Here is a 27091-nt window from a genome sequence, read left to right as displayed (position 1 = left end):
ACTTCAAGGAAGGATCCCCAACCAGAAGGGGTATGTGACCTGTCCCAGGCCACCCAGGGTGCTGCTGGCAGACAGGAGGGTTAGCTGCTGGCTGTCCATGGGCAGAGCTAGGAGTTCAAGGGCAAATGGCCTTGTGCAGCAGGTAGGAAAATGAGAAGGTAGACGGGGTATTTTATCTCTCCCTTGAAATTGTAAATCTCCTAATTGTCATGTGTGTGATGGACTATTGGGTTCCCCCCCCACACACCTTAAATACTTAGGGTCATTGGTACGGTGCTGCTCCAATCCCACATTCTCCCGGTTTTGTCTCAGTGAGAGGAGGTGCCAGATGTGGGTGAGGTGAGAAGGAGGGGCAAACCCCAGGCCTGGGTTTGGAACTAGCTCTCAAACCTCTGTGTATAGGATTAGCTCTTCACCTCCTCTTCCTCTCCCTCATTTGCTGGGTGCCTGTAACTGCGCCCTGTGTTTGCATGTGAGCAAATCTGCAATAGTATTCCCACATCCATGGAGTTAGCTAAGGCTGTATCCCGGACTCTTTCTTCTTTCTCACTGTATCCTTCCCCTACAGAAGACATGCCTACTATCCCACTGAAAGCCCCACAGAGCTCTTTGTCCTTTTCACTGTTACTAAGTTACCCTAAAGTTTCTAACTCTGAAGATCAGCCAGGGTATAGTGACCTTCACAATCTAACAATCAGTGGGGTCATTCTCCTTTTGACCTTGTCCTCTTGTCTTTTGGTTCTTTTGTCAGAAAAAAAAAATATCTAGTGATTAGATCTCAGTTCTTCACCATCTGAAAGCTCTAAGGGAGGCAGAGGTGGGCACAAGGTTTTGCATTAGTAACATACTTCCCTCCTCCAAAATGATCATTGCTGAAGGATTCTAGACCCCTCTGAACACACGTCAGTACCTAAATATACTAATGATAAAAAAAAAATGGTGTGATTGTTCAGGTTAGAATCACTTACCAGTCAGATCCAGGATTTTCTTCCCTTGATGTGTGTCCCCTGTGGGCAAAACTCTTGCCTCTGTTTTCCCAGACAGATGAAGAAGTAGTTTTCCTGCACAATAATCTGCCTGCTTTGGTCTTATAAGGATAGGCAGAGTCCTATCCTTCTAGCTGGCTCAATAATATGGTCTGCTTCCGTATGAAATCATGCTAAGGCTGAGCCAGCGGTAACATAAATAAAATCAGGCTTGTATCTTGGTTACCACAGAGAATTTTCTAGTTATTTCGCTGAACAAAAGAGGAAACATGAAAGCTCTGTCTTGTTTGTAATTTGGGACAAGCATCCTAAAAGATGTGCACTGTCTGGAGTTCCCTTTTCTATTTTCCTCCGCAAGCCAAATCAAAATAGGAAATTTTACCTGTATTCAATAGCTGGGTTTTTTAAATTCAATAGGGTTAATTATTCTCCATTAGAGCTATAGTGGGCTCTGATTTCGAGTCCTGTTAGTCTATTGAAGAAGTGCAGCAATTATGGACAGAGTTTGTCTCTTCATATTTCTCTAACAGGTTTTCTTTTTTTCTTTACTGGCATTTATATTTTAAATAGTGAGTCCTTTAAGAACTGAGATCAGAGAATCAATGAACATAGTTGTGAAAGGTCTACTTGTGTGAGACCTGCATTTTTGCCTGCCTTTTACATCCATAAATGTTCTTTGCTTATTTGGGGATGAAATAGTTTGTGCTGAATATTGATCATAGTCTCTTGGCCACATTTTTAATACAAGTTAAGCTTCATTATTGTTTGACAGAGCGAGAAAGGTAACGTCCATATAATAGCAAATACACGTGTGAATTAGTATGCCTATTACCAAATCAGAGTTCCAAATTTCATTTGGAGTAAGAACATCTCCTTGAAATCATGTGGCCTTTCTAAATAAATTTAAACCTAAGGCTGTTAACATGTTGCAGAATATTCCTCTAATGTCCATTATAGTGTGCTTTTCCAAATATAATTTTGTTCATCCACGAATCTCAGCTCCCAAAATCTTTACCGGTTTTTAATCCCCACCCTCCAAATAATCCGTATTATTTTGAAAGCATCATGAGTTTCTTGCACTGTACTTCAAAGGATATACAAAGTAGAATATTTTAGAACAGTATTTTGCCTTAGTTTTTCCACCATTGTTCTTGCTAGCAGCTGGCTGTTAAAGCGTAGTAAAAGAATCATTCAAAAGAGTCCGTACCACATATTGGAATTGTGTTATGTTACTTTGCTATTTGCCTCATTGCAGGTGATTGCAAACGAAGCCTGGAATTTCTTTTGTGGAGTTTTTTTTTTCCTTTTTTTTTTTTTCTTTCTTAAGTAGAATGTATGCTCTAACGTAGGACCTCTAAATAAGAGTCAGTTCCAGGGACATCCCAAAGAGATGTTTTTACGATCCATTTAAATATACAAGTAGAGTGCAAGAAAGCAGGTCACCCGGAATCATATTTTGTGTATCTTTGAATATATTTTAAATACTTCCTCTGTAAGAGCCAGCTCAAGGCTTCTCAAGTACGTAGGCAAATCCCAATTTAGTTATTCCACAGATGGGACTCTGGGCTGGGCTGCTCCTGCCAAGGTTCAGTTGGAGACGGGAAAAAGTGACGTGAAGTGAACCTGCGATAGAGGACCCAGGGACTGGTGTGCTGTTCTTGAAGGGTGAGAAATGGTAGCTGCAGAAGGGGCCATCTGCTGACATAGCCCCCCAGCTCCTGGGGGCAGCCCGCGTGGCTTCCTGAGCTTCTGCCTAGGCATGGAGGTAGGAGAGCAGCGGCCGCTTTGCTGTCACCATCACCTTGTTGTCTGAGGTGGTTTCACACTTTGCCTGGGCCCAGAGTCAAAGCATATGCGGTTCTCTGCAGCAAACTAGGAAGCTCTCAGTGTGATATTTACTAGCCCACAACTTTTCCTTACCATTACTTTAATTCTTCCCCCAGTGGCCCTCCTCCTGTTTTGAAATCCATGCAGTACTTTGTATTTTTATACTTAAAGGTTTGCAAATGGGACCACATGTATCCTTCACAAAGTCCATTGAAGTTTAAAGTGTATGGAGAAGATATAAAGCTACTGTGAGTTTTGAGTAGGAATGCACAAACAATACTTTTAAAAGTCAGTTCTACTTTTTTTCATTATTTAATTACTACTTTCAATTGAAGAAATTGATTTGATGTAGATGTAAACTTCCTAAGAGCCAGAGATGTAATTCCTTGCATGCTTACGTTTTTACTGAGATAATTCCTCAGGCTGCAAAAAAGAATCTAGGAGCTGAAAACCCAAAAGGCAAGAAAGGAGCTGGCTGATCAATTAGTCAAATTGACATTGGCCTTCCCAATAGCATCCTGGCAGATTGTGCTTTCACTAAGCCAGACATAAACAGCATGGCAAGCTCAAAAATATAACCCATCTTGATGCCAAATATGGGCCTTGAGGCTACTGATGCATGCAAAATCATTTGTTTAACTACCGGCTGACACGTTTCTAATGAGACAGACAATAAGTTGCTGTAAACTGAATGCATTTTTGCCTTCAGTGGCTCAACTTTTTACTGGCACCTAGACAGCAGAAAAAACTCTGTGGTCATCTTTCATTGAACTTGGCACTTAGGGTTTTATCTAGGTATTTGCACAAAATTTACTTAGCCCATTTGTTTACCATCACAATTTTAATTTCCAGACTCATAGCATAACTTGCATAGTGCCTCTAGCTCTTTGTTCTCAAGTGTACCCTCCCAGATGTGGCTGCAGTTCATGAAGATATATCTAAGCTAGTTTTAAGCTAACTAGTTCAGGTACCGATTGCACTATTGCTTGAGTAGCTTGAATTCAGCATGAACTGCTCATTTAATCTCTTCAGTTCCTAACAGGAATGTGCTGCAGCTGCCCTGTGAGCAGTACCTAAGCTAGCTAAGTCAAAGACCACTTGAAAATGTCAAAGTGGTTGCAATCACACCTACACCCAGGCAACAGTGATGTAGCTATACCCAAAAAGAGGTTGGTCTGTCATATAGAAGTAAAAGGAGTTGATCGGCATGTGGATTTTCTTTGTGAGACAGAAGTCTTATCAAAGTGGGTGCATCTGATGAGTAAATACTTAGATGAATATTTGTTGGTTTATTATTCAATATTTATGTTGCAATAGCTCCAGGATGGGCTTCCGTCATGCTGCATGCTGCACAAAACTGTAAATCACATCAGCCTCTTCCTCCAAATGTATTCAAACTTAAAAGGCCGAAATCACAAACAGAGTACTATTTCTGGTGGGCTACATGCACTGCTGGTGGAAGCGCTTTGCCAGGCTTCTGTGAGATACATAAATATATGCCAGGTGCTACACAAGTGTGTTTGTCTGAGAGCTGCTTTTCTCAGTATGTCGAGCACAGAAAGTTGGAGTATTAAGCTGTAAGTTGGTCTTGTCAAGTTAAGTTCTTTTTCCAGAGAAGAAGAAAAGCCTCATCTGTCAGTTAGACCGCTGATAGAAATTCCTGTCTCTTTGCCCATTTCTCTCCCGACAAGGGAATAAATCGCTCATTTAATTTAAAGCCTTCAGACCACTGAGAAGCATGGAGAATGTGCTGGCTGCATTCTAGTCGAGTAGTACAGGGATAACAGTAATAATTGTTAGGGCAACACATTTCTGGCTCTCCATTCCTCTGATAGGGGACATAAAGGATGATCAGAGAAATGGTTGCCACCTGGAAAAAATCCAGTGAGAGGATTTCCAAGTAGTGATGAGATGCTTCAGCAATACCTGCTGCTGGATCCCAGCCACCACTACTGAGATATTACAGACTGCTGGCTGGGTCACAATAACAAACTGTAGTACATAAAATACTGGGCTAGCGAGTCAAAACATGCGGGATAAAAAATATTGGCATATTGCTTAGTGAACGGCAGAATTTTAATGGTCCCATTGAAAACCACTGTTTGTTCTTTCAGATCCAGCGAATTCAGCTCCATCGATTCTAGATGGGTTTGACCACCGTAAAGCCATGGCAGGACAGCGAGTGGAGCTGCCTTGCAAAGCATCAGGGCACCCCGCACCAAAGTATCGTTGGCTGAAGGACAACGTTCCCTGGGAGCCTGACAGCAGGTTTCGGCAGACAGTTACAGGTCTGCTGATCGAGAACACACGTCCCTCGGACACAGGCAACTATGTCTGCGAGGTGTGGAACAACTATGGGACTGCCGAGATGATAGGGCGACTGTATGTAAAACGTAAGTCCTGGACTGAGTGAAGATCTCGGGCCACTTCTTGCCTGGGTGTTTGCATCAGGGAAGGTGTTGGTGTATCTTGCTGTACCTTCTGTTTTGTTACTTTGTCTTAGCAATGCTTAAATTTCTCAAAGTTGTGGAACAACAGAAAGTAGGCTCTGTGGAGATGAGTTAGTTGGACAATTGAGCGATCAGAAGTGCAAATAGATGCAATTTCTAACATAGCTATATAATTTATCACATGGAGGATATGTAATTTAGAAGCTTGAATTGGATGCTTAAAAAGAAATTGCAAATGTTCTCATGAATACAGCTGCCAAACTCTCATTGCCATGACTCATGCTGTTCGGTAATATTGAATACTCATACCTCCCCTCAGTTGAGTATTCATGTGTGAATATTCTGAATGTTTCACAAATTCTACAAAGATAATTATTACTCAGAAGCACTGCACTGGAAAAGTGTTATTCTTCTATTGTTAAAAAAAAATTATTTCCTGGAATAGAAATAACGCTTTGTGAACTGATGTTTCCACCTATACAGCATGAGTAGCAAACTGAAAAGGAGAAGTTTGTGAACAGTTGAGGCCATAAAAATGTCTTCCCAAATAATTACACATAATGTATTTGGGCAAAATAAAGCCGAGATAAAAGATCTGTAATTCGTGAATTATAACGGAGGAGCTTTGCTTCTAAATGTACTCATAAAAATTAGTTGAATTCAGTTTGCCTTGTATGATACAAAGTCACAACTTCAGAGGCATGATGTAATTGAATTGCTAGTGATACTGAAAGTGTCCCCAGTGCCTGGTGATGCGTTTTACTTACTGACTCAGTGGTCAAACACCCACTAGATATCTTCTGGATCTGGTTGGCAGGAAGCAACAGTTGGGCAAAGGAGTTTTACTCTCCTCTGCAATGGAAGATGTGGTTCACTTTCTTGCATCATCATGGCTCTGAGATGTTGGTGATGCACTTGAGTGTGCCTATTTTGTTTAATGGGTCATTGACAGTTTTGAGCCTTTGTGGTCTTTTGGATGGGAAACAGAGGTATTCAGTGACTTGCAACATGCATATAAGCACAGATTAACTGTTGCTCTGGACCACTGTAGAGGAAGGGTCTGTTACATATGTGACTGTGATACAGAATGACTGGTGTCACTGACCTGTGTGTTTTTTTCCAGGCCTCTGTTCCCAATGGGTCACTAAAGATTCATTCCAACCTGTGTGTTATAAAATGTTCAGTAAAGTGAATGAGTTATCTGAGGAAATTTTCATGTATAAACATGTATACGTGTGTGTGTGCACGTGTGTATACAAATAGGATGGTATGCATTTAGTATCAGAGATGATATCAGTGGTGACAGTAGTCCCTTGTCTTTATAAGGAAATCAAACCAATATATACAAAGCATGAGATGAGATCTGCGTTCAGTAATGACGATGACTTTTCGCTGCCAAGCTAAAGATTGTTTTCCTTGCATTTATGTTTATGACTTTTCTTCAATACTATTCATCCTCTGTTTTTTACAATATAAAACCTGCATTACCTCTGTCGTAATGTTTCTTAAGGCTGGCTTGAAAGTATTTTAGTCCTCCCATGTAAAAACAGAAAATCTAGTGAGTCCACACACAAAAACACTTCCATGTGGACAGATGTGGTGGATATCTACAGGTGTACCTATGTTAACATTTTAGCGTGGATCTTCCACCCTTGAAAGTTAATATCCTGGTCATTGGCATTTACTGCACTTGTTCACATCAGGGAGTAGTTTTGGAACACCTAAACTGGGTTCCTTTTGCAGGAAATTAAACCAGAAGACGAGCTTCAGGAATGCACCTACTGCACCTGTTCAAAGGTCCACACAGAACTACCGTGAAATTATGTCTTACCCTCTCAAACCATGTGTAGTGCTATTGTTAGGCCCTCAGCACCAACGGTGTTACTCAGTAGATCTGCTCCTACTATCTATTTAGGCATGGGATTATATAGTGTTGAATCAGTTGTCCCTATATATCTGTGTTTTGTGTCATGGATGATAGTGGCAAAAATGCTTGTTGGGGTTTTTGTTTGGAGGGGGGAGGTGTCAGAAGGGTATGGAGGTGATTTTTGTTGTTCTCCTTAACTGAGATTTAATTTGTTACTTGCACATAAATGCACATGTAAACTTAATGTTTTCTGTTTCCCTTTCCCTTATTTTGATTTAAATCTTCAGAACCACTAAAAGCCACAATCAGCCCACGGAAAGTAAAAAGCAGCGTCGGTAGTCAAGTGTCCTTGTCCTGCAGTGTGACGGGAACTGAGGACCAGGAGCTCTCCTGGTATCGTAATGGTGAAATCATCAACCCTGGTAACAATGTCCGGATCACTGGCATCAATCGGGAGAACCTTATTATGGATGGCATGGCCAAGAGTGATGGTGGAGCTTACCAGTGCTTTGTGCGCAAGGATAAGATGTCTGCTCAAGACTACGTTCAGGTGATACTAGAAGGTCAGTCACTACCTGTTCAGCAATTCTGGTCTCCCTAATAATAAATATGTCATCTTTGGTGCCATCGTTGTATAGTGAGGGATAGTGTATCTTAAACACAGAAGGTTCTCAAGAACTGTCAGTTATTGTGCTCCACTGAGCAAAAACTAATGGAATGAAAAAACTGGTTTGAAAACAAAAATCCCCCCCAAGCAGCCCTTTCACTCTTTTTTTTTTTTTTTTTTTTTTTTTTTTGGTAAGGGTGGATGGTGGTGGTGCTGACTTATTACAGTGCCTTTTTAGCAGGATATGAGAGAAGATGTCCCTATTCAATTTCAAGCATCTTCTGGGCATGGTTTTTCTGGTTGGGTGTATGGGCTGAAGGGTTGGAGATTGTCTTAACTGACACAATGTTCTACATGATAACCAAGTGAGGAAAGTTATCTGTTTGTACAGAGTCAGTTCACTAATGAGTCTGTAGTACAGTCATGGCATGGACACTATTTTTAGAGTCTTTATAGAAAAACAAGGCATTACCTGCCTGGACCAAGTTACCTCGGCAACCATCTCCCGTGACTAAGAAAGCCTAAAGAGCATATTGATAATCTATCATGATGTCGAGAGAGTGCAGGTTATCAGAGAGCAACAGCAGGAAAGATTTCAAAGACACTCGGGTCTCACTGGGAAAATAATGTCTGCTTTCATCTCCAAAAAGGCCTGTCACTTAAATTAAAAAAAAAAAAAAAAGGGGGAGGAGGAGGGGTGGCAGAGGTACATAGTGTGCACATTCACAGATTTATTGGTACTGTGTCAGTTTTCTTTCAGGATAAAAAGCTTTTTTCGTTGCTGCTGTTATATTTTCTGAGGGATGACAGTATCTAATACACAGCGTAGGAAAGGAAGAGAGTCAGAGATGAAAATAAATAAATAAATTAGAACTCTGTCACATATCCAATGGGACAGAAATGAAAGGGAGAGGGGGGCAGAGGAGAAACTTATGAAATCAAATAAAATCAAATGCTCCTCCAGGGATGCTAAGGTCTTTCAGCTGCCTAAGAGTGGCAGTGCCTTATGTTTTTATGTGTCAAGCAAGGCAATTTTGCAGCCCTGTTTTTAATTCTGCTATGATTCAACATGTTTTGTGGGGACTATTGCACACCTTATGCCACTTCCCTCAGTTTCCTGGGTGATGGCGCACTTGAAATTGCAATGTGAGAATTGTCATTTCTAGGGGAAAAGCCTCCCAAACAGACAGGTATTACATAGCAGAGTGTACATGAAGACAGAGTACATAATGTGCAGAAACAAATAGTGAATCGCACAGAGCATGAGACTTGTCAGTCCTTTCCTGACATCCCCTGTCCTGTGCAAAACTGAAAGGAGTTGTCCTTAAAGGGCTTCAAGTACTAGGTGAGATTTTAAGTGTCTTTTGTCTACCTCAAGGTAATGAGGCTCCTTTTCCTTCTGTTTCTTGCAGGCACTAATACTGTAGGAACACTTTCTTGCAGGCACTAATACTGTAGGAACACTGAAGTTAGCTTATTTGCCACTTGGCTTTTTAAAACCAGACTGTAGTCTGCAGCACTGTTGTCCTTGTCCAAACTTCAGACTGGATTGCTTCCTATGTTCTGCATACTGCTCCTGGTGTGTGGCCTTTTGCTCCCAATTACACTGAAATTCCTTCTAGATGCAGCTTTGAAAGTATGATTTTCAAAGGAGAACAAACATGCAGAAAGAAGTTCCTAAGTAATAGCAGAGTGTCGGCACTCCTAAATGTTACCCCACTGAACTCTCGGATAGGTGGTTATTTACTCTTGCTCCCTCCATACAATCTTGAAGTTTCTGTCTCCATCCGTTCTCTTTATTCATTTGCCTGGTAGAGGCCGAGTAAATTGTGACACAGATCACAAGAGAAAGCATTTAAATGTTCTCATTTCAGAGGAATATTTATCTGTAGCACAAAACGACCACAGAAAGAAATTGGCATCACTGCTATTACTGGCAATCTGTATTCAGAAAAGATTAATTTGGTACTTTTCTAAATGGGGTATTGTGGGTCAGGACTAAACTGCATTGGCACAGCTGTGTGAAATTAGCCTATGCAAGCTCTGTCTGTCTCTTGCCAGCAGGATTCATCCTTAGGTTTCCAAGGAGCTGAAATCTACCAGGAGAAGAAAAATTCCAAATGTGTTGAGGTTTTGCTGTATGTCTGTTGTGATGAACTGTGTATGGCTTTAACACTTTTCCGCAAGAACCTGTCAGTTTATATAGCTGTGCAGAGCCCCGGTCCATCTATTCAAGTGCTTTTCCTTTAGCGGAGTCAGTACCTGGTTTCTAAGAAGATGCAAAAGAAACCTGCAAAGCAAAGCAAAGGATCATTTAAGTATTTTACTACCAAAATTTGTTTCCCTCTCTCAATAATTAGGGTTACATCCTGGAACACAATTGTTTGTATCGCCTCTAAAAAAGATATTGGCTCATGTGATAGGCTCCAGGATAGAGGGAACAATCTTTACACCATGTAAGTACTATTCTCCCGCTCTTCTTTCCCTTGGCAGATGGAACTCCCAAAATAATTTCTGCCTTCAGTGAGAAAGTGGTGAGTCCGGGAGAGCCAGTCTCCCTTATGTGCAACGTGAAGGGGACTCCTCTGCCTACTATCACTTGGACACTGGATGAAGATCCCATTGTGAAGGATGGCAGTCATCGTATCAGCCAGATTATCACCTCTGAAGGCAACGTGGTCAGTTACCTGAATATCTCTAACACTCAGGTCCGAGATGGTGGAGTTTATCGCTGTACTGCCAACAACTCTGCTGGAGTCGTCCTGTACCAGGCTCGAATAAACGTAAGAGGTGCTTGTCAAATCAGCTCCTCAAAAAAACACACATAACTCATTGTAGTGGAGAAGAAGATTGTTGCATGTGACGAAATGAGTCTTGGAATGCCAAAACCAACTTACTGTTTTTCCTCTCCTTTTCTTCCCCGCTCTCTTTTCCCACCCTGCCTCTCCAGCCCCATCTAGAAAGTATATGGTATGGTTAAATGTTGGAAGAACCCTTTGGCTTGTGTTCTATAGTCTTATTTTTCCTATACTCATCTCTATTAGTTCACAGTTTCTTTACTGTAGTCCTGCTGTGCATGGGGTTTTTTCTTTTCCTTTCCTCCTTTACTTGTCCAACATTCATTGTAATTTTTCATGTATACAGTAATTTAGCTTGCATTTCTAGCTCTACATGGCATAATACCCATCTTCATGGTATTATACTTTATATACATCAAAAAAAGGCTAACTTTGTTAGTGTTCTCATGTGTAACAGGAATCTAGCTTTGTATCGGGTTTAGTATTTCACATTAATTAAATCATCCTCAGCCTTCTAATTTGTAATGCAGCAAAGATTTTATCAGGCAAGTGTTGGATAATGCAAACATATATCCCCACATAATTAGTATGTATGCTGCAGGGTGAGGAAAAACTAGAGCATACAAAGATTAAGGAAGCTGCTTAAGTAGCTTTTAAAAGCAAACTGTCAAATGCTAAGAAGTGTTGTGCAAGCCACATCTGTAAACGTTGTTAACATTTGTATATTCAGAAAATTGATACGCATGTTTCCTCAAGCAAAAGTGCCTTTAAATTGTTTTCAAGAGTTTCTTTTTACCTTTGTAGGGCCAGCAAGCATTCGGCCAATGAAGAACATCACAGCAATAGCTGGACGGGACACCTACATCCACTGCCGTGTGATTGGCTACCCATATTACTCCATCAAGTGGTACAAGAACTCTAACCTGCTACCCTTTAACCATCGCCAAGTGGCATTTGAGAACAATGGGACACTGAAGCTTTCAGATGTGCAGAAGGAAGTAGACGAGGGCGAATACACATGCAATGTCCTCGTTCAACCCCAGCTTTCCACCAGCCAGAGCGTGCATGTGACAGTAAAAGGTGAGGTCAACTTGGCAAACTAGAGCCAAGCTAATGGCTGTGTGGTTTATAGAGACGCAAATTGCACGCATAGGATTGTCCTGGCAGTTAGATAATGAGCACTTAAGAAGGTTAATCCAGATTTGTGTTTGTTTTTAATGATCACACAAATGCTAGTCAGTCACTGTGTCTTGTTCTCTCTTGACTTTTAACCTCCCTCATTCAACTGGCAAAGCATTGCTTTCTAAGTGGAGGCCTTGCAGAAGCAAGTGTTCCATGAGCAGTTTTCACTACAACAAATAATTCAGTAGATAAATGTTTTGTCACCTAAATTTCACTGCTGACTCTTTCTCTGCTGGCTGACAAAGTTCATTTTCATTCACCAGTGGCTTTTCAGCATTTAAAAAATAAGAGGAGAATTTTAATGTATGTGTTTCTGCCCATAAGCAGAGACAGGAACTAAAAGCATTAACCTTGCTTTCCTCCTATTAAGTGTGCTCTTCTGAGCGTTCTTGATGCTTAGAAAGGTAGCACTGTAGATAAAGGTGACTTGAAATTCTAATAGAATGCTTAAAACCTATTCAAATAGTCCTAAACAAGGCGGTTCAGATGGCCCTGAAAGACTTCAGCAACTGATGAGAATAGGAATTTTTTCAGCATTGTGTTCTGACTATTCTGATATTTGCAATGTTCAGACCTATTCACAAGGACACAAAAGACAGAAAACCTGATTGCAGTAGCACCTAGTTTTAAGCAATGGGGCCACTAAATAGTGCACTTCATGTGAACCTGCAGGAAGAACTGAAGTATAATTTCACTGTTCCTGAAGTTCTTAGAAACTTTTCCTGGGCTTTTTTAGGGGGTGAGAGGAAGGAAGGCTGGTTTCTTTATTTGTTCTGAAATAAAATACAGAGGAGAACACTAAGGTAAAATGACTTTGTTACAGACATCTGATATTTTAACTTCTTTCTGTTCTGTTTGTCTAGCCCTTTCTTGTTACCAGTCTGGAGTGATGTAATTGCTAATTATTTCAAGAGGTTAGGGGATTAGCTTTAAGCCACTAGCGATTTGGACTCTGAAAGGCATGACATCTTGCACACACCTGAGACCATCAGAGGTGTTGGTCACATGCTGTGGCATAAAAAGCTAATGTCACCATTTCTTTTCATGTACGTGGTACCTTGCTTGACATTACAATAATATTGCAGATCTGTTGATGCAGTTTAGGGACTGAATGCCAAATTAATAATTGTATTGCTACCGCGTTAACAGTTTACCATGGTAAATCCAGTGGGGAATGATGCCTCTTAAATGATACTTTTCTTCAAATGACTATCAAAATGAATGTAGCCAGGCAAAAAAAAAAAAAATAAGCGAGCAGTCTATCCTTACAGCTCGGGCATTTAAATCAAAACATTACTAGTTCCTGAGAAGGCTAGCTGGTACCTCAGATGCAATACTGTTTTTTCTTCCATTAGGTTATGATTTCAAACTTGACAATTTCTCCCCCAGGAAGCAGATTGCCAGCTCTATCAATTTTGATTGAACTGTAGGTTTTGTCAATGATTTGACGTCCTTAAAGGTATTCTACTGTGTTTCTGGATATTCAGCTGCCAGGTCCACTGGCTAGTCAGAAATCTCAAACAGTGACTGAATATACTCTGAATACCTTGCATAAACATGTGGCACATTTGAAGAGTGCCAGTGGGCTGAGCTGCCGCTGCACCTGTGATACAGCCTCATCCTACATATGATCCGTAAGGCAGATGCATTGGAGCAGTGCAAGTTGCAGAATGTAAAGCAATCCATGGCATGTGCAAAGCAAACGTGTCAGTATGGCTCATATTTATTGGTCTGCAGTTGCCAAAGTTGGCTGCAAAGTGCCCAAGCTACTTCATCATGCCCCAGCCTTGACAAGACACTGCTATTTAAAAAAAAAAAAAAGGTTAATAGCCTGTCCTCGTGTGCTAAACCCAAAATATCAAAGGTGAGCTTTGCATGTCAGACCTGAACAATTCTCAAGGTTGCACTATTGCAGCTGGAGGTCAGCATTGCCGCAGTGGTTTTTTAGATGGCTATGTATTGTTTTCTTCTGTTACTATGTATTAATTTTAGCTAAATATTAGTGGAGAGTCAAAAGTGGCCCGTTGCTTTAAAATATTATTAACATTTGTATTGCCTTCTTATTTCATAGATTCTGAAGTTAATGTGATAAGTTTTCAGGCACTTATATTTGATTCCAAGAAATAGAAAATATAGTCTAGCTTGCATACTGGAGGTTAAAAGTACTCTGAAATATGACATTATAAGGGGAGTTAATATCAGTGCCCAAATATCCTTATTTATACTGCAGCTTCTCATACCATCAGTATACTTATTTCTTCTCCAGAGAAAGAGAGGGAGAATTATTGCACATCTTCAACATCATGTTCCCTTTGGTTTGTTCTTATTTCTGCTACAAGCTTCCTGCATGACCTCAAACCAGTCACCTGAAGGGTGATTCAGAATAGATGATACTTGATGAACTGTTACTCGGTACTTTGTTTCTTCCATGTTCTGTTCTGAAGACATAATTATCAATTTCCTTATGAGTTTTTCCGCGATTATAAGCTCTGTGATATCAAAGTGTTTCAAAAACAATGAGTTCATTTTCAAAACCCACCTGGGTGATCAGGAGTACTTTGACAAATGGCACCTGAGGCACAGACCAAATGTAAAAGTATCCACAAATTTTTGTATGTTCAATTTCAGAAGCCTACAACTTGATATTTCCAGTTTAGCTGCTGTTACATAGCATTTAAATGCTCAAGGCTCTGCTGCCATTGAAATGAAGTTGCTCCTGAGAGTTCTTTTTCCTTTGTCAGATCAGTCCCGTCATCGAGCTTAGCAACACCCTGGGAAAGACAGATTTAAGTCATTTAATTAGCATTATCTGAGAGATCTGTGGCAAAGGTGAATGCATAATATGGCTTTACAGGGCAGCATTTATCTGCATTATGCACACAACTGGCCTTTTTGTCTGCAGTCCTCTGCCACATTTACTGCCCACTTCCCAAACTCTCCAGTACATGAAGCATCCTCATTCTGTCTTGAATCAGGACTTGTTAAAAGAAGCATCCAAATAAAGATATGCAACTGCATGAGCATGTAATCAAATACAGGAGTGCTGCCCATTCTGTAGAGTATTTTGAGATTTACAAACATCCAAATGAAACCAAAATCTTTAGGACATTCTTTCAGAAATCACTATAAAATCTCAAATAGGAGAATAGAAAGTTTCTTGACAATGACTTCAAAATGAAATCCTGGCTAACAGACAATCCAAGTGGGGCTTGTAGAGACTTGCTGTGCAGTCTCCCACCTGGCAGGCTGTAAGGAAGCCAAAAGATTGGAAGCTGGGCACTTATATGCTATTTGACCTTAGGCCAGCTACTTCTTTGCATTGTTGATAAGGAGAATCAATTAGACACTACATAAAATCAAGTTGTCCCATTTTTAGGAATAAGTGGTGCCCTTGTGTGCATAGCCACCTACTCCAGAGGTCTGCAGGCTCCAAATAACAGTGTCCCACGGAGATGGGGCATGCCCCCCCACCATCCCTTGCCTGTCCCTTGTCTCTGTCCCAAAATCTGGATCTTGGAAGCTAGCAGCCCCATAAGCTAGCTGCTGAGAGCTGAGTGGATAAGCTGGCAGAAAAACATGCAGGTTTCCGCTTGGCAGACGTAGCTCGGTTGGAGCTGTGCCTGAGTCCTAACAGAGCTTTTTGGAAATCAAGCCATCTTAGCATTATTTTTTTATATTTAGACAAATAATTGGCCAGTTCTGAGTTCTGACAAAAAGCCATGAAAACTACCCACTCTGTAATGCATAAAGGGGGGGGGGGGGGACGGACACGGGGACTACGACTGCACTTACATACTTAATTTCTGGTATTTTATACCTGTTGACCGTTTGCCTTTCCAACTGTAATAATACCCTTTCAACACATTTTGCTTTGGCCTGTGTTCAATGCAATTTTATTTTTAGCTTTTTTGTAAAGTAAACTGGACCCCTTTTCCTCCCCCTCCTGCAAGGTGGAAACAGTAGTTACTGACATCCTCAGAAGTAATCATAGAGATTAGCCTTGCTAAGGATACTGCATAGTCCCTTGCCAAGAACAGAATTATTCTTAGCAGCACTAGTTTCTTACTCTGCATTTGGCCCAGCTCTGGTGGTTTGCCAGTGGGGTTCATATACATCTGCTGAGCACAGAAGACTGTTGAAGACAGACATCCTAAGGATGAGAATATTCTGTAGAAGATGTAGAGTTTTGTGTTCATTCCTTCTAAGTATGACCTGACCTCCTCAGTCTTCTCCAGCTCATCCTTGCCTGAGTCCTGGCTCTTCTGCTCTGGGTTCCAAAACCAGCCTGTCCTCCATGTCTTTCCCATCTCAGCCCTCATTTGCTCGGCATCTAGTTCTCATCATTCAAAACTAGTCTTCCCCTTCAGAACTCCCAACCTTCTTCCCAGACTCCAGTTACAGTCCTTCCTTTCTGCCAGCCTTCACTTTCTCCAGCTCCACTGTGTTTCACTCTGTCTCCCCTTCATGTAGGTCTTCGTTCACCATCAGTGCTGTACCTCACCCCACTGCTTCCTTGTCCCAGTCTGGCATCCCCAGCCAGTTTCCCAACTCCACTTTACCAAACCCCATCACCTCTCTAATCCCACCATAAGCCTGCTCGCAGCTTCCAACTTTCCCCTACTCCCCCTAAATCCAATTCTGTAATTCATTTTTGTTATCCTGGACACAACTTTGAGCTTCTGCTCCATCACTTGCTCCTGTTATCTGCATGCCCAGGAATACAGGCTGGTTCCCTTCTGTGGTCCCTTGGTCCCCCACGTCTCCTTTCTTTCTCTCTGCACTGAAATAACTTTTTTCATGTTTCCTGGGCCCAGCACGAGCAGCTGTACGATCACTGGAGAGATAAATCTGTCTACTTTGATTTCCGACATCTCACCAGACTACACCTGCCCTACGTGTCTGGAAGTGACTCAGCTGCTGAAGGCAGTGTTAGGATTTGTTCAGTGTTGCTCGAACCCTGGGATCTCTTAGCTGTTAGTCACTGGAAAATGTCTTCTCAGAATGTGACAACTGTGGGGGTTTTGTCTATTTATTTACTTATTTTTGCTCAGACTGCAAAATTTTGGCACTCTTGTGATGACTTTTCACTGGGACAGCAAGAATATCTGATGCTAGTGCCATCACCTGCTGAAACTGAAATCCATGCTGTTGACGGTGGAGCAGGTGGGACTTCTCAGATTCTCATAATGTCTTTTTTTTTTTTAATTTTTATGGTAGGATCTATATATTCCGTGTCCCTATTTTTCCATCCTCCCACCTTATTCTTGGAAATGGCCAAAGAGTTGTAGCTGAAACTTTTCAGCTGAAATGACTGAGCCTGAGGCAGACACCTGGCCTGGAAAAATACTATCCAAACAAAAGTCAAACTGCAAGCAAACGAATATAGTCTTATAATGAGAAGTGTTGGCAAACAAAGAAAGAGGTTGTATTACCCACCGCATCTGTAAATTTCATATTTCCGTTGAAAAACAACCCTTCAAGAGGCAAGATGGTAAAATAATAATAGCAGCATCTCATCTACAGCATTTATTAGATCTCGAAGCATTTTAAAAACAGGAGTGAATCATTATCTCCATTTTTTTTATTATGTAATTTATAGCAATAGTTTTCTCAGCTACAGTAAAAGCCATCAGTAGTAAGTGATGATTTTCTTTTCATCAGTCTCATGGGACACACTTCTCCTGTAAACAGCCTGCTGCTATTCACACTTCTCTGACAGAAATTAATTGAAAAAGAAGCCCCTGAGAGGGAAGGGTGCAGCATCATTAAAATAAAAAGTGCAGTGTTCAAAAGGACTGTTTCTGATCTTGTAGAGCTTATATATCTCATTGATTTAGAAGGCTTCTCATTGCCTTATGCCAAAGTGACAGTACTTCACCTGTTGTGAACTGCGTAAAAGAATTGTACCAGCCTTTTTATTTTTAGAAAGCAAGCAAACCAAACAGATATTTCTAAATAACTTCATGTTGCAACTATTTGAATAGATTCTTCTTATCTTTCTTGGGAAGTATATAGCTTTTTCTAATATAGTTTAGATAGTGAAAAATATGCAGGCACAAAAGGAAAAAAATATCAGGGGAAATCTTTTAAGGGTTCTTGGGACCATGGTGTATGCTGTCGTCAAACAATCTGCTAATTTGTTTATGCTTCAGTCTGTGACACGGATATGAATTCAGCTTCGTGCACGTATCTAAGGTATTACTTCTTGTCTGTCCTACTGACTAAACCTTGCCAATAATTTGAGTGAGAACAAACTTCTGGCCTTGACATCCTTCAGATATTCCTTTCATTGTATCACTTTCTGCCTTTCTTTCACTCTCCCATGTAACGTCTTTTTGGATCCTTCCAAGCTTCTTGCAACTTCTTCAGGAAAAAATATTCAGACCTCTCAAAGTGACTGGAATTGTTGTATGCAGGAATCACACAAGGGCCATGTAGTGAGAATGGATGAGAATATCTAGTCGTGCAAAATATCCTGCAAAAATCCACTTAACAGTCATTCTCAGGTCACATAACAGGCCGGGGACTTGTTACGGGGAGCAAGCAGTAGCAGCAGTCTAATTTAAGAGAACGTGCACTTTGATAGTGATATCTCCCATGTGAGAACCCCAACATCTTACCTATAGAAGTGCCTGAAGGAAAGACTAAAACAGCCTGGTATTCAATAAGTGGGACTTGACAGGTCTGTGTAAATTTTTTTGCCATTCAACATACAACAACTCAAGGTTAGCCTTGCATCAAAATAGCTGACTTACATTCTTTAAAAGCTCACAATTGTCATGTGGATGTTGCAGTTAAGTGTCTTATCCTGTATCAGTACACTTCTAACATACAATTCTCCTAATGACTTTACCTCTGGCGCTGCAGAAAACGGACACCCAAAAATGTATGTTAAAGTTGTTTCATTACTATCCTAGTCTTCATGATGAGGAATTAGTATGTACAAATATAAAACTCTTCACTTCAATGTAAAATAAAACTCACTGGTTTTGTGCACGGTCTTACATCGTTGAAACACAATTTAAGTTGGTGTATGGATGTGTCTATTTATGAATTCTGTGAACAATATGAAATGAGCCTTAATGCTTGAATAAGAACCTCAGCTAAGGAGTTCAAGAGTATCTATATTATGCTTGGGTTTATCAAAAGCTGTCCCTCTTTTGTCTTTTACAATGCAGCTTTATTTTGGTTTTAGAAGGCGGCATGTTCTTGACCCTTTTTGTATGTATTTTTTCAATTATATTTGAAACACTTTCTTATAAATTTGTTAAAACTGCCTTTAAATTTTTAAGCGCTTTACTGCATCAAGTTAGTGTGAGCTATTAGCAGTGTGCGTGTAAGTACATATGGTAAGTACATCCAGAAAATGAGACTGTGTGCGCACATGATAGTGCAGGTCTGGATTACACTGGCCTAATTTCAAATCAGTGTGTATAATACATAGCATGCAAAAAAAAGCACAATATCAACCCTGTGGCAACAGAAGGGCGGTATAAAATCAGTTGCTAATGTAAAGTCCTGGGATAAAGGTGAAAGGGAAGCTAGTGTGAAACCAAACTACTCATAGGAGTGATTTTCAGAGTCAGAGATCATTCTGTTAAAGTCCTCTCTCATCTGAATCTGGTAGTTTAGGCTCTAGTGATTTAGTTGGTTTCAGCTTTTCGCAGTGTTACCTAAAGAGAAAGAACACTTTAAATCATGTAGGGGTTAAACAAGGGCAATAGCTCTGGAGCAGGCAAAAAAGCATAGTAAAAATAACTGGTAAGTGCTTCTGGATACACAGGCTACACGTAAGGCTTTTTATCAGGTGGCAATGAAGGTAACTGCTTCTTGTGTTAATATACTCTTGCAGCTGCTATCTTATCTTCAGATCAAGAAGCAACAGAAAAGAATAGCAAATGCATCCCCTTGGGCAGGCAACTGAGCTTCCCACCATCACAGGTTTGCAGGGTGCTTCATATGATAAGGCCATGCACTTTTCCCCTCACAATGGAGGCCGAAAGGAGGGGATTCGATAGATGGATGAGACATGACATAAAAGCACTCTTGGTTTCTACACAGCATTTTACATCCTCTCTTATTTTGGAGGAGCTTCCAGAACAACATCAGGGAGCCGTTGAGCTGCCAGTGTTGCATTGCAGGAAAGGGGAGTGGAGACTAAGGTGAAGGGTGAAGTCTGTCTCGCAAGCTCCCTTGAGAAATGCGCACCACAGCATTTTATCTGCCACACTCAGCGACAGTTCCTGATAAATCACCACAGCTTGATGTAGTAAGATTTTGAACATGTTTGAATACAGAGTTAATTTTGGTAACTAATGAACCTACAAGTAGGGGGAAACATCGTGCAGCAGCAGAGGCATTACAGGGATTAGTTTGGGTCTTTTCTTTTTCAATGCATACACTTAGAAAGGCACAAAGAACATAACGGTATTTCCCCTTTTGAAGGCAGGATACATTAGCACGCAAGGAGGGAGCAGGGTATGAGGCTAGGCTCAGTAAATGCCATTAACAGATAGTTCGATGAATGACATGCCCTACTGATAAGGCTCAACATATACAAGAAAGAAGCAGAAAAATCCAGTGCTTCAGCGACTGTGTGCAAATGCTCAGACCATAACCCACAAGGGATGGAGCTGCTTAGGAGAAACAAATGATGGCTGAGAAAACTTATAAACGACTAGACCATGGCTAGGCTTTATGCAGAGACAAAACAGTTTGGGCTTTTGCATTCCCAGCGTGTGAAATCTAGGGTCACACAGCTGCCTTAAGAGGCTATGTAGTTTGATGGTTATTACTTTGCATCAGTCAATGGACATGGGCTGTGAGTATTCATTGCCAAAAGTATTTTATATTGTGGGCACTGCTCCTGCAACAGTGTTGTTGCAAGAAAATCCACTAGGGAACTGTTTCTAATGATAAAGCAGAGGACAACTTTCATTTTACCATGCAGAGCCACAGGAGAGGAACACCATGTTCACAAGGGTGCCGCAGGAGACAGGCTATCTGCAGGGTACTTGGTTTTAGTGAATCACCTCAGCAGTTTCTTCCAAAATAACTCCCATAGAATGGAGGGCAAGAAATTAAGGATGTTCCTCTGCTAATGGAGAGCAGCGTGGAAGCCCTCCTTGTCCTCCTTTACAGTAATCTCCCAGAGGTACAGATGACCTTGCTGGGGCAAAAAAACATAATTTAAATCTTCCTGCATTAGCACTAATGAGGCTGGCCCATGATCCTCTTCTTAAATAGACACTTAATTCAAGCACTCATCAATAAGGCATTCCCAAGACATTGCGCTTCATCGCATGAAGCAGAGATTTTTCACTCTTGTCCGTTGCAGCTAGGGGAAGAAACATCCCTTCCATGTACATAAGCACACATACACATACAGCCCTCTCTCTATATAGTTAACATGTAGCATCTCATATATAAAATAGCATATTTTAACAAAAAAATCAAATACAAGCTCTGAAGTATGGTCAAGCTAAAGCTATGTATAGGGAAGGAAAATACTTCAACACACCTTGAAGTATTTTAAACACATTTTAAATACATCTGTCCTACTGTAACGATTCTCTCTCAGAGTTAAAGTAGTATACATTCCTCCCTAGTGTTGTTTGGAAATTATACAGCAATAACCCACATGCTGGTTAATCAAACTTGATATTTCCTTCTGTCAGGAATATATGTTAACTTTTTACTTCAGAGATAGATACAGATATATAGAGCAACCTTTTATTTCAGAAATTATTTGCCCAATTTCTTTATCAGCCCAAACTGGTTGCTGAAAAACATTCTTCAGTACTTCAAAGTTACCGCTAGACTATTTTTTTTTTTTTTAAGTACTGATTTTAAATTACACACTGGTTTTTAAAATAAGCTCCTTGTCAGGACTGCAAGCTACTGCAGGTTGAATATACATTATATTTTATGAAGCAGAAATAAATGTTCGTTTCCTCCGTAACTTAAAGACCTGAGTAGAGGGAAAATGTGCTGTCTATAAATATTTTAGTCAATTTCTGAAATGCTCTGCAGGCTGCTACTTAAATTTTAGAGTTGGTAAATGCAGCCTTGCAAATCAATATTTTCTGAAAAATACTTCAATGTGACCTAATGATCTTGCTCCCTGTTTTCTTCATCAGGGAGACGGAGAGTGAGGATGCACATAATAATCCTTTAGCAATATGTTGTCTGACTTTTGATATCGTTTCATTCGTGAAAGATTGGTTCAAATTTATTACACACTCAGCAGAAAATACAGAAGCAATTTGCCACCCCGTTGTGAATTTTAGCATATCTTTTAGTAATGATGCCTGAGACTAAGAGAAAGATTTGGGCAGAAATGTGCTAGCCAACACAGCAAGCAGGGGAGGAGAGGGGCACTTGGCATTTAGCAGATATTTGCACTCATCAGGGGGAAAGGTTATGTCAAAACCTTTTGACAGTCTCATTCTAAAAATTTTTCATTCCCACTTGTATCATAAACTGCTGGTCAATAAATGCTAAGAGAAATTTGGCCTTTTTCTGCTGATGTACAAAGAATCCAAAATACCTCATGGATGTGTTAGCTGTGCTAAGGTAATTAGAAAAGGCAGGCAGACATTTTGCCTCACTTTGCGACACTAGGACTCAAGTGAAAAAGTAGTTATTTTCCAGTTCAAAAAAAATTCAGTAATTGATACTGAGTTTCTTTTTTTTCTTTTTTTTTCTTTTTTTTCTGTATGCCTGATCTACCATATTTTCAAAACACAACAGGACAGGTTTTAGTGATTTGAGAGATGGCAGTCAGGAAAAGGCATTACAGCGTCTGAGAAAAATCGATTGCAACGGCACTTCTCACAACCCCAGAGAGCGAGCTGCTCTTGGAAGAAGTCAGGGACAGCCTGTAAGGATGAGTGGTGCTACCCTGCACCTGATGTCACCTCTCTGTGGCAGCTGCGTGCAGTCATAACTTCTTCTCATCAAACGGCATCGCAGCTATGGCAGAAAGTGTCGAGTTAGTATCTGAGTTTTGCACTGTGATGTGCGTGTACACAAGTATTTGAACATGCCTTTGAACCATGCCTTTGCCCTTTGGGAGGTTTGGTATTGCTTCCTTAATGATAAACTTACGTACTCCTGATGGAAGAGCAGCCAACATGTGCAATGATTCAAAGAAATCATTGAACTACCATAGTCACAAATACCTACCCCTGCATCCCAAATGTAGGACACTGGCAAAATGCTGCTGGGGAAGTCAATGGGCTAGCATACATTGCAGCCCCTTTGAAGAGTTTTTTCTGCTTCTTTTCTGCTTCAGTTCTGGGGAAAACACAGCCTTAGATTTGCTAAAGGGAGAAAGGACAAAAGAAATACAATTAGATAAAGCCACCAACTCCATTTTCTTCTGAAGGTAGCTAATATACAGCAGTATAAATGTTCTGCTGTGGGTATCCTTCAATCTTTCCTGTTAAAGATGTTCAAATGTACCACAGAGTATATATAAGTAATCTCTCAGGAAAGAATAGGAAAATGGACTCCTATATCCAAGGTACATAACCTCTAGGAACCTTCTCTTTTGATAAATGAATATTTGAGTACTGCTTGCAAAGTTGCTTTTACAGTCTTTTCAAGGGTGATTGATAGAAACCTTAGATCAATGCTCTGGCTGTTAGAGTGCTCCCCTGAGAAAGGGAGACGATTTCAGTTTCTTTGTCTGGGTAGGTATTTGATTCTTAATTTACCAAATTGTTAGTAAATGTTCCAACCACAACCAGGAGAAAGTGAGACACCCCCATAATTCTTGCTTTGTTTGTAAAATCTAATCCACTGATTCCTTTGGTTTTATTAAAAATACCAGAAAACAAAATGTTTTCTAAGAAGTAGATTTCTTCTCTATGATAGAAAATAAGCGCAGTCCTTTCATGTCTTTTTTTTTTTTTGGCTCAGCCACAGTATTATAAGAAAAAAAAAAAAAAAAACAGAAAAAAAAAAAAAAACAGAAAGAAAAGATTTTCCAAGCAAAATTAAATTAGCAGGAATTAAATGCCATCATGAGAGTTTATGCCTTGTACTGGCCCTTGGTTTAGAAAACAGTTTTAACTTAATTTGCTGCCCTACAAGTACTGTATATGCCTTTCACTTCATACTTCTGTCTTATTGAGAATTGTGACTTGAAACACTAAGAAATAAGCACCAGGAGCAGTTAGAGAAGCTTACTCTCCCTTTCATCACGTCCCAGACACAAAGCTGGAGCCTCATCCAAGTTTATTCCATGACCTTAAGCAAGGCCCTCGCACCAGACCATGAAAGCTGCGGTGGCCTTCCTTGACTGTCCAGGCAATCCCGCTGCTGAAAGTCCTGGTGAGCCATGAGATGGCAGTGTGATTTCTGAAGAGGTGCTCAATAATCTTGCAGCAATCTGCCAGTGGTGCCTGGTGTCTCTAGAAGCCAGGGATTTCACTGCTTCTGATCTCTGCTTGTGCATTGGGTAGTCAAGAAAAAAAAAAAAGGGGTTTGCAAAAGAGGTGATTTTTTTTTTTTTTTTTAGCTAAACAATGCTCTATGGCTGTCAAAAATGTTGATTTTACATATTCAGCACTGCACATCTGTTCCATTATGTTATTTTCAGAAACGAGACTGTAACTGCAATTGCTCCTCTTTCCTCTTTTGTTTCAGTTCCGCCTTTTATTCAGCCTTTTGAGTTCCCGCGGTTCTCCATCGGGCAGCGGGTCTTCATTCCCTGCGTGGTGGTCTCTGGGGATTTGCCCATCACAATCACCTGGCAGAAGGACGGCAGGCCGATCCCAGCCAGCCTCGGGGTGACAATTGACAACATCGACTTCACCAGCTCCTTAAGGATTTCTAATCTTTCGCTGATGCACAATGGGAATTATACCTGTATAGCTAGAAATGATGCAGCAGCTGTGGAGCACCAAAGCCAATTAATCGTGAGAGGTAAGTAGATGTAATTAGTTTGAAGGGCACCAATTAAGCAGAATTCATCAGTATTTCACAATGACATCTGTTTGATGGGAAGTGTGAAAAAGAGGAAAATATGGTAATCCCTCTCTTCATAACAGAGAGCGCACAGAGCAATGAAGCACACAAACTAATACGATTTTTTCTATCTAAAAGTCTTGAACTAATCAACAACACTGGAGTGCACGGAGTGGATGGGGGAGCCACAGATTTGACTTTCTGGAAAATTTGTGAGGCACAAGCCCATTCATTGGGATCAAGCCTTTGAAATGGTATCGAATTCCTCTCTGTTATTGTTTTAGTCTGATTATCCCCATTTTTGGTTTAGATCAGCCTCTCATATAACATTATGTCAGTAAAAAAGCAAAGCACTGATGTTGACTTCATGGGGAGAAGCCTCTCCCCTGGTACCATGTTGTTCTTTTTCTTACTTTTGTTTATTACAGAATTAGCATGATTTAGTTGCTCATGATGACTTCACAACGTTTTGCTTTAAAATAGAAGTGAATATAGTTTCAGTAAGGAAACCTTATGTGGAAAAAAACCTTTTAGAGAGATACCTTGCCTTCAATAGCTTTTACTTTTGAAGTCACACCTTAGCCAAGTTCCCTAGAGATTATGGCTCGTGATACATTTTCAGACTTACTCTGCAAAACTTCAACAAAACCAAATTGCTCCCTTTACTTTTTGAAAGTTTTTCAAAGTGTTTTAAATTTTCATTTTTGAAAAATAAGACACATACTTTTCCCTCTTCACCATCTCCCTCTTGCTATCAAACCATTAGACTCCTCCAAGAAAGAGGGCACATACTGTACTACTGCAAGCAGCCCAGGTTATTTCTACCTGTTGCAGATCACTGCATCTTATATCCACTTCCATAATTTTACCAAGACAAATCTTAAAACTACTCAGGGTTTTTTACCATCTTTTCCAAGCTTTTTTTTCTCCCTCAAAAACTCATTTGAAACAAAACTTTCTGAACAGCTCTTCTTTTTAAGTCAAATCTTTCCATTGCCCTAGGACTACCCTTAATGGTTTATTCCCTAGTTTTCCACTTATAGAATGTGTATGCTTATTTTTTTAATGCTGGTATTATCAAAATTCAGTGGCAAATAGGTCCATTGCTTTTTCACTAGTTTTGATATGAATATTACTTTAATGATTTGAAAAAAAACCCGCTGCTTTTAATCTTGTATTACTCAGTACAGATGTCTATTACTTCCCCCATCTATCCAGCAATTCTTAAATTAAGTAGCTTAATTAACTACATGCATTTAATTATCCTTTTCCTAAGCTGCTCTGTTAGCTTTTAACCCTATCCATCATTCTAGCAGTAAAAGATTTTCCTCACCTTCTCTTTTCCTGGAGAAGGGAAAGTTGACAGTCTCCCATCACAACAGACGGTCCACTGGTTATGTCTGCCCTGTGCAGAAATGCTGCATCTAATAACAGCTAAGGTCATAACTGATTTGCAGTCGTACCCAGTGCTTGAAGTGATGGGAATGAATCACTTTAGCAACTCTGTATGGGTTCCTATAGGCATTTCATCAAAACAGGGATGGTGGAATGGTCTCCAGGGGAAAAAAAGAAGTTGATGTAGGTAATACCACTGAAAACTGGCTTTCTGCAAATGCTGTCTATCCTTTTTTTGGCACCGAGATCCATAAGGCTATAAGAGCTCAAGTGAGCCCAGGTTTAGGGATTTCTGCTCTGTGCCCCACTGACTGGGGCAAGCCCTGCCTTCCCCTAAGGCATCCCTGCTCTCCTTGCCTTGCCTGGACTGCGGCGTCCCTGCCTCCTGCTGTCGCTGGGCAATTCCTCTTCTGGCACGGCCTTGGCTGGCCTGACCTCTGTTCCCTGGACAGGTCTGCCTCTTGCTGCCTTGTTTGACATTAATTCATTTTCCCTCCTTGTCCAGGGGAGGAGTTCTGGAGAGCCTGCTCTCACACCCCTGTCACGCCACTGACACCAACACCTCCATTTTCCCCTTGTGTGTTCCTGCTCTAATTGCACCTCCTGATGAGGGCTCTCTCAGCAGTGAGGTGACAGCTGTTGGGTGCGTGTGTCTGAAGGGCATCCTTATAAACCCATGGGCGTGATAGAGGGTAGCTTTTCACACTGTTTTACTCAGAGGCTTGGAGCCTCTGGAGTCCTAGTCCTGCAACTTTTTAGGAGGTTATGAGGGCTACTTCATTCTTCCCCTCTTGCTTATCTTTCTGCCCAACTAGTGCTCTGCAGCAGCCTGCTTTAAACCTCTCTCCTCTGCTCTCTTCTCTCTCTATGTCAATTTAAATGGTAATGTCTTAATCAGTTTTGCGTATGCATCTGGGATAATAGTTCTCACTCAGAGAGAAAGGGGAAAATATAATATGATGTTTGACCTGAATTTTCTGCTGAAACCCTGAACTGACCTCTTT

The 27091-nt window shown here is 40.7% G+C and overlaps 1 protein-coding gene across 1 annotated transcript in view; it reads left to right on the top strand.

The window, feature by feature from the left end:
• The window catches only part of DSCAM (Down syndrome cell adhesion molecule), a 413961-nt gene that overhangs the window by 224160 nt on the left and 162710 nt on the right, over window positions 1-27091 (top strand). The window contains exons 5-9 of the mRNA XM_009891369.1: window positions 4928-5206; window positions 7418-7693; window positions 10231-10527; window positions 11340-11615; window positions 24372-24650. Coding sequence (XP_009889671.1) covers window positions 4928-5206; window positions 7418-7693; window positions 10231-10527; window positions 11340-11615; window positions 24372-24650 — 1407 coding nt within the window. The remainder of the gene's footprint in view (window positions 1-4927; window positions 5207-7417; window positions 7694-10230; window positions 10528-11339; window positions 11616-24371; window positions 24651-27091) is intronic.

This window comes from Charadrius vociferus, unplaced genomic scaffold (assembly GCF_000708025.1).
Source record: "Charadrius vociferus isolate BGI_N301 unplaced genomic scaffold, ASM70802v2 scaffold298, whole genome shotgun sequence".
Taxonomy (NCBI): Eukaryota; Metazoa; Chordata; class Aves; order Charadriiformes; family Charadriidae; genus Charadrius; species Charadrius vociferus.
This window is presented reverse-complemented; position numbering and strand designations above follow the sequence as displayed.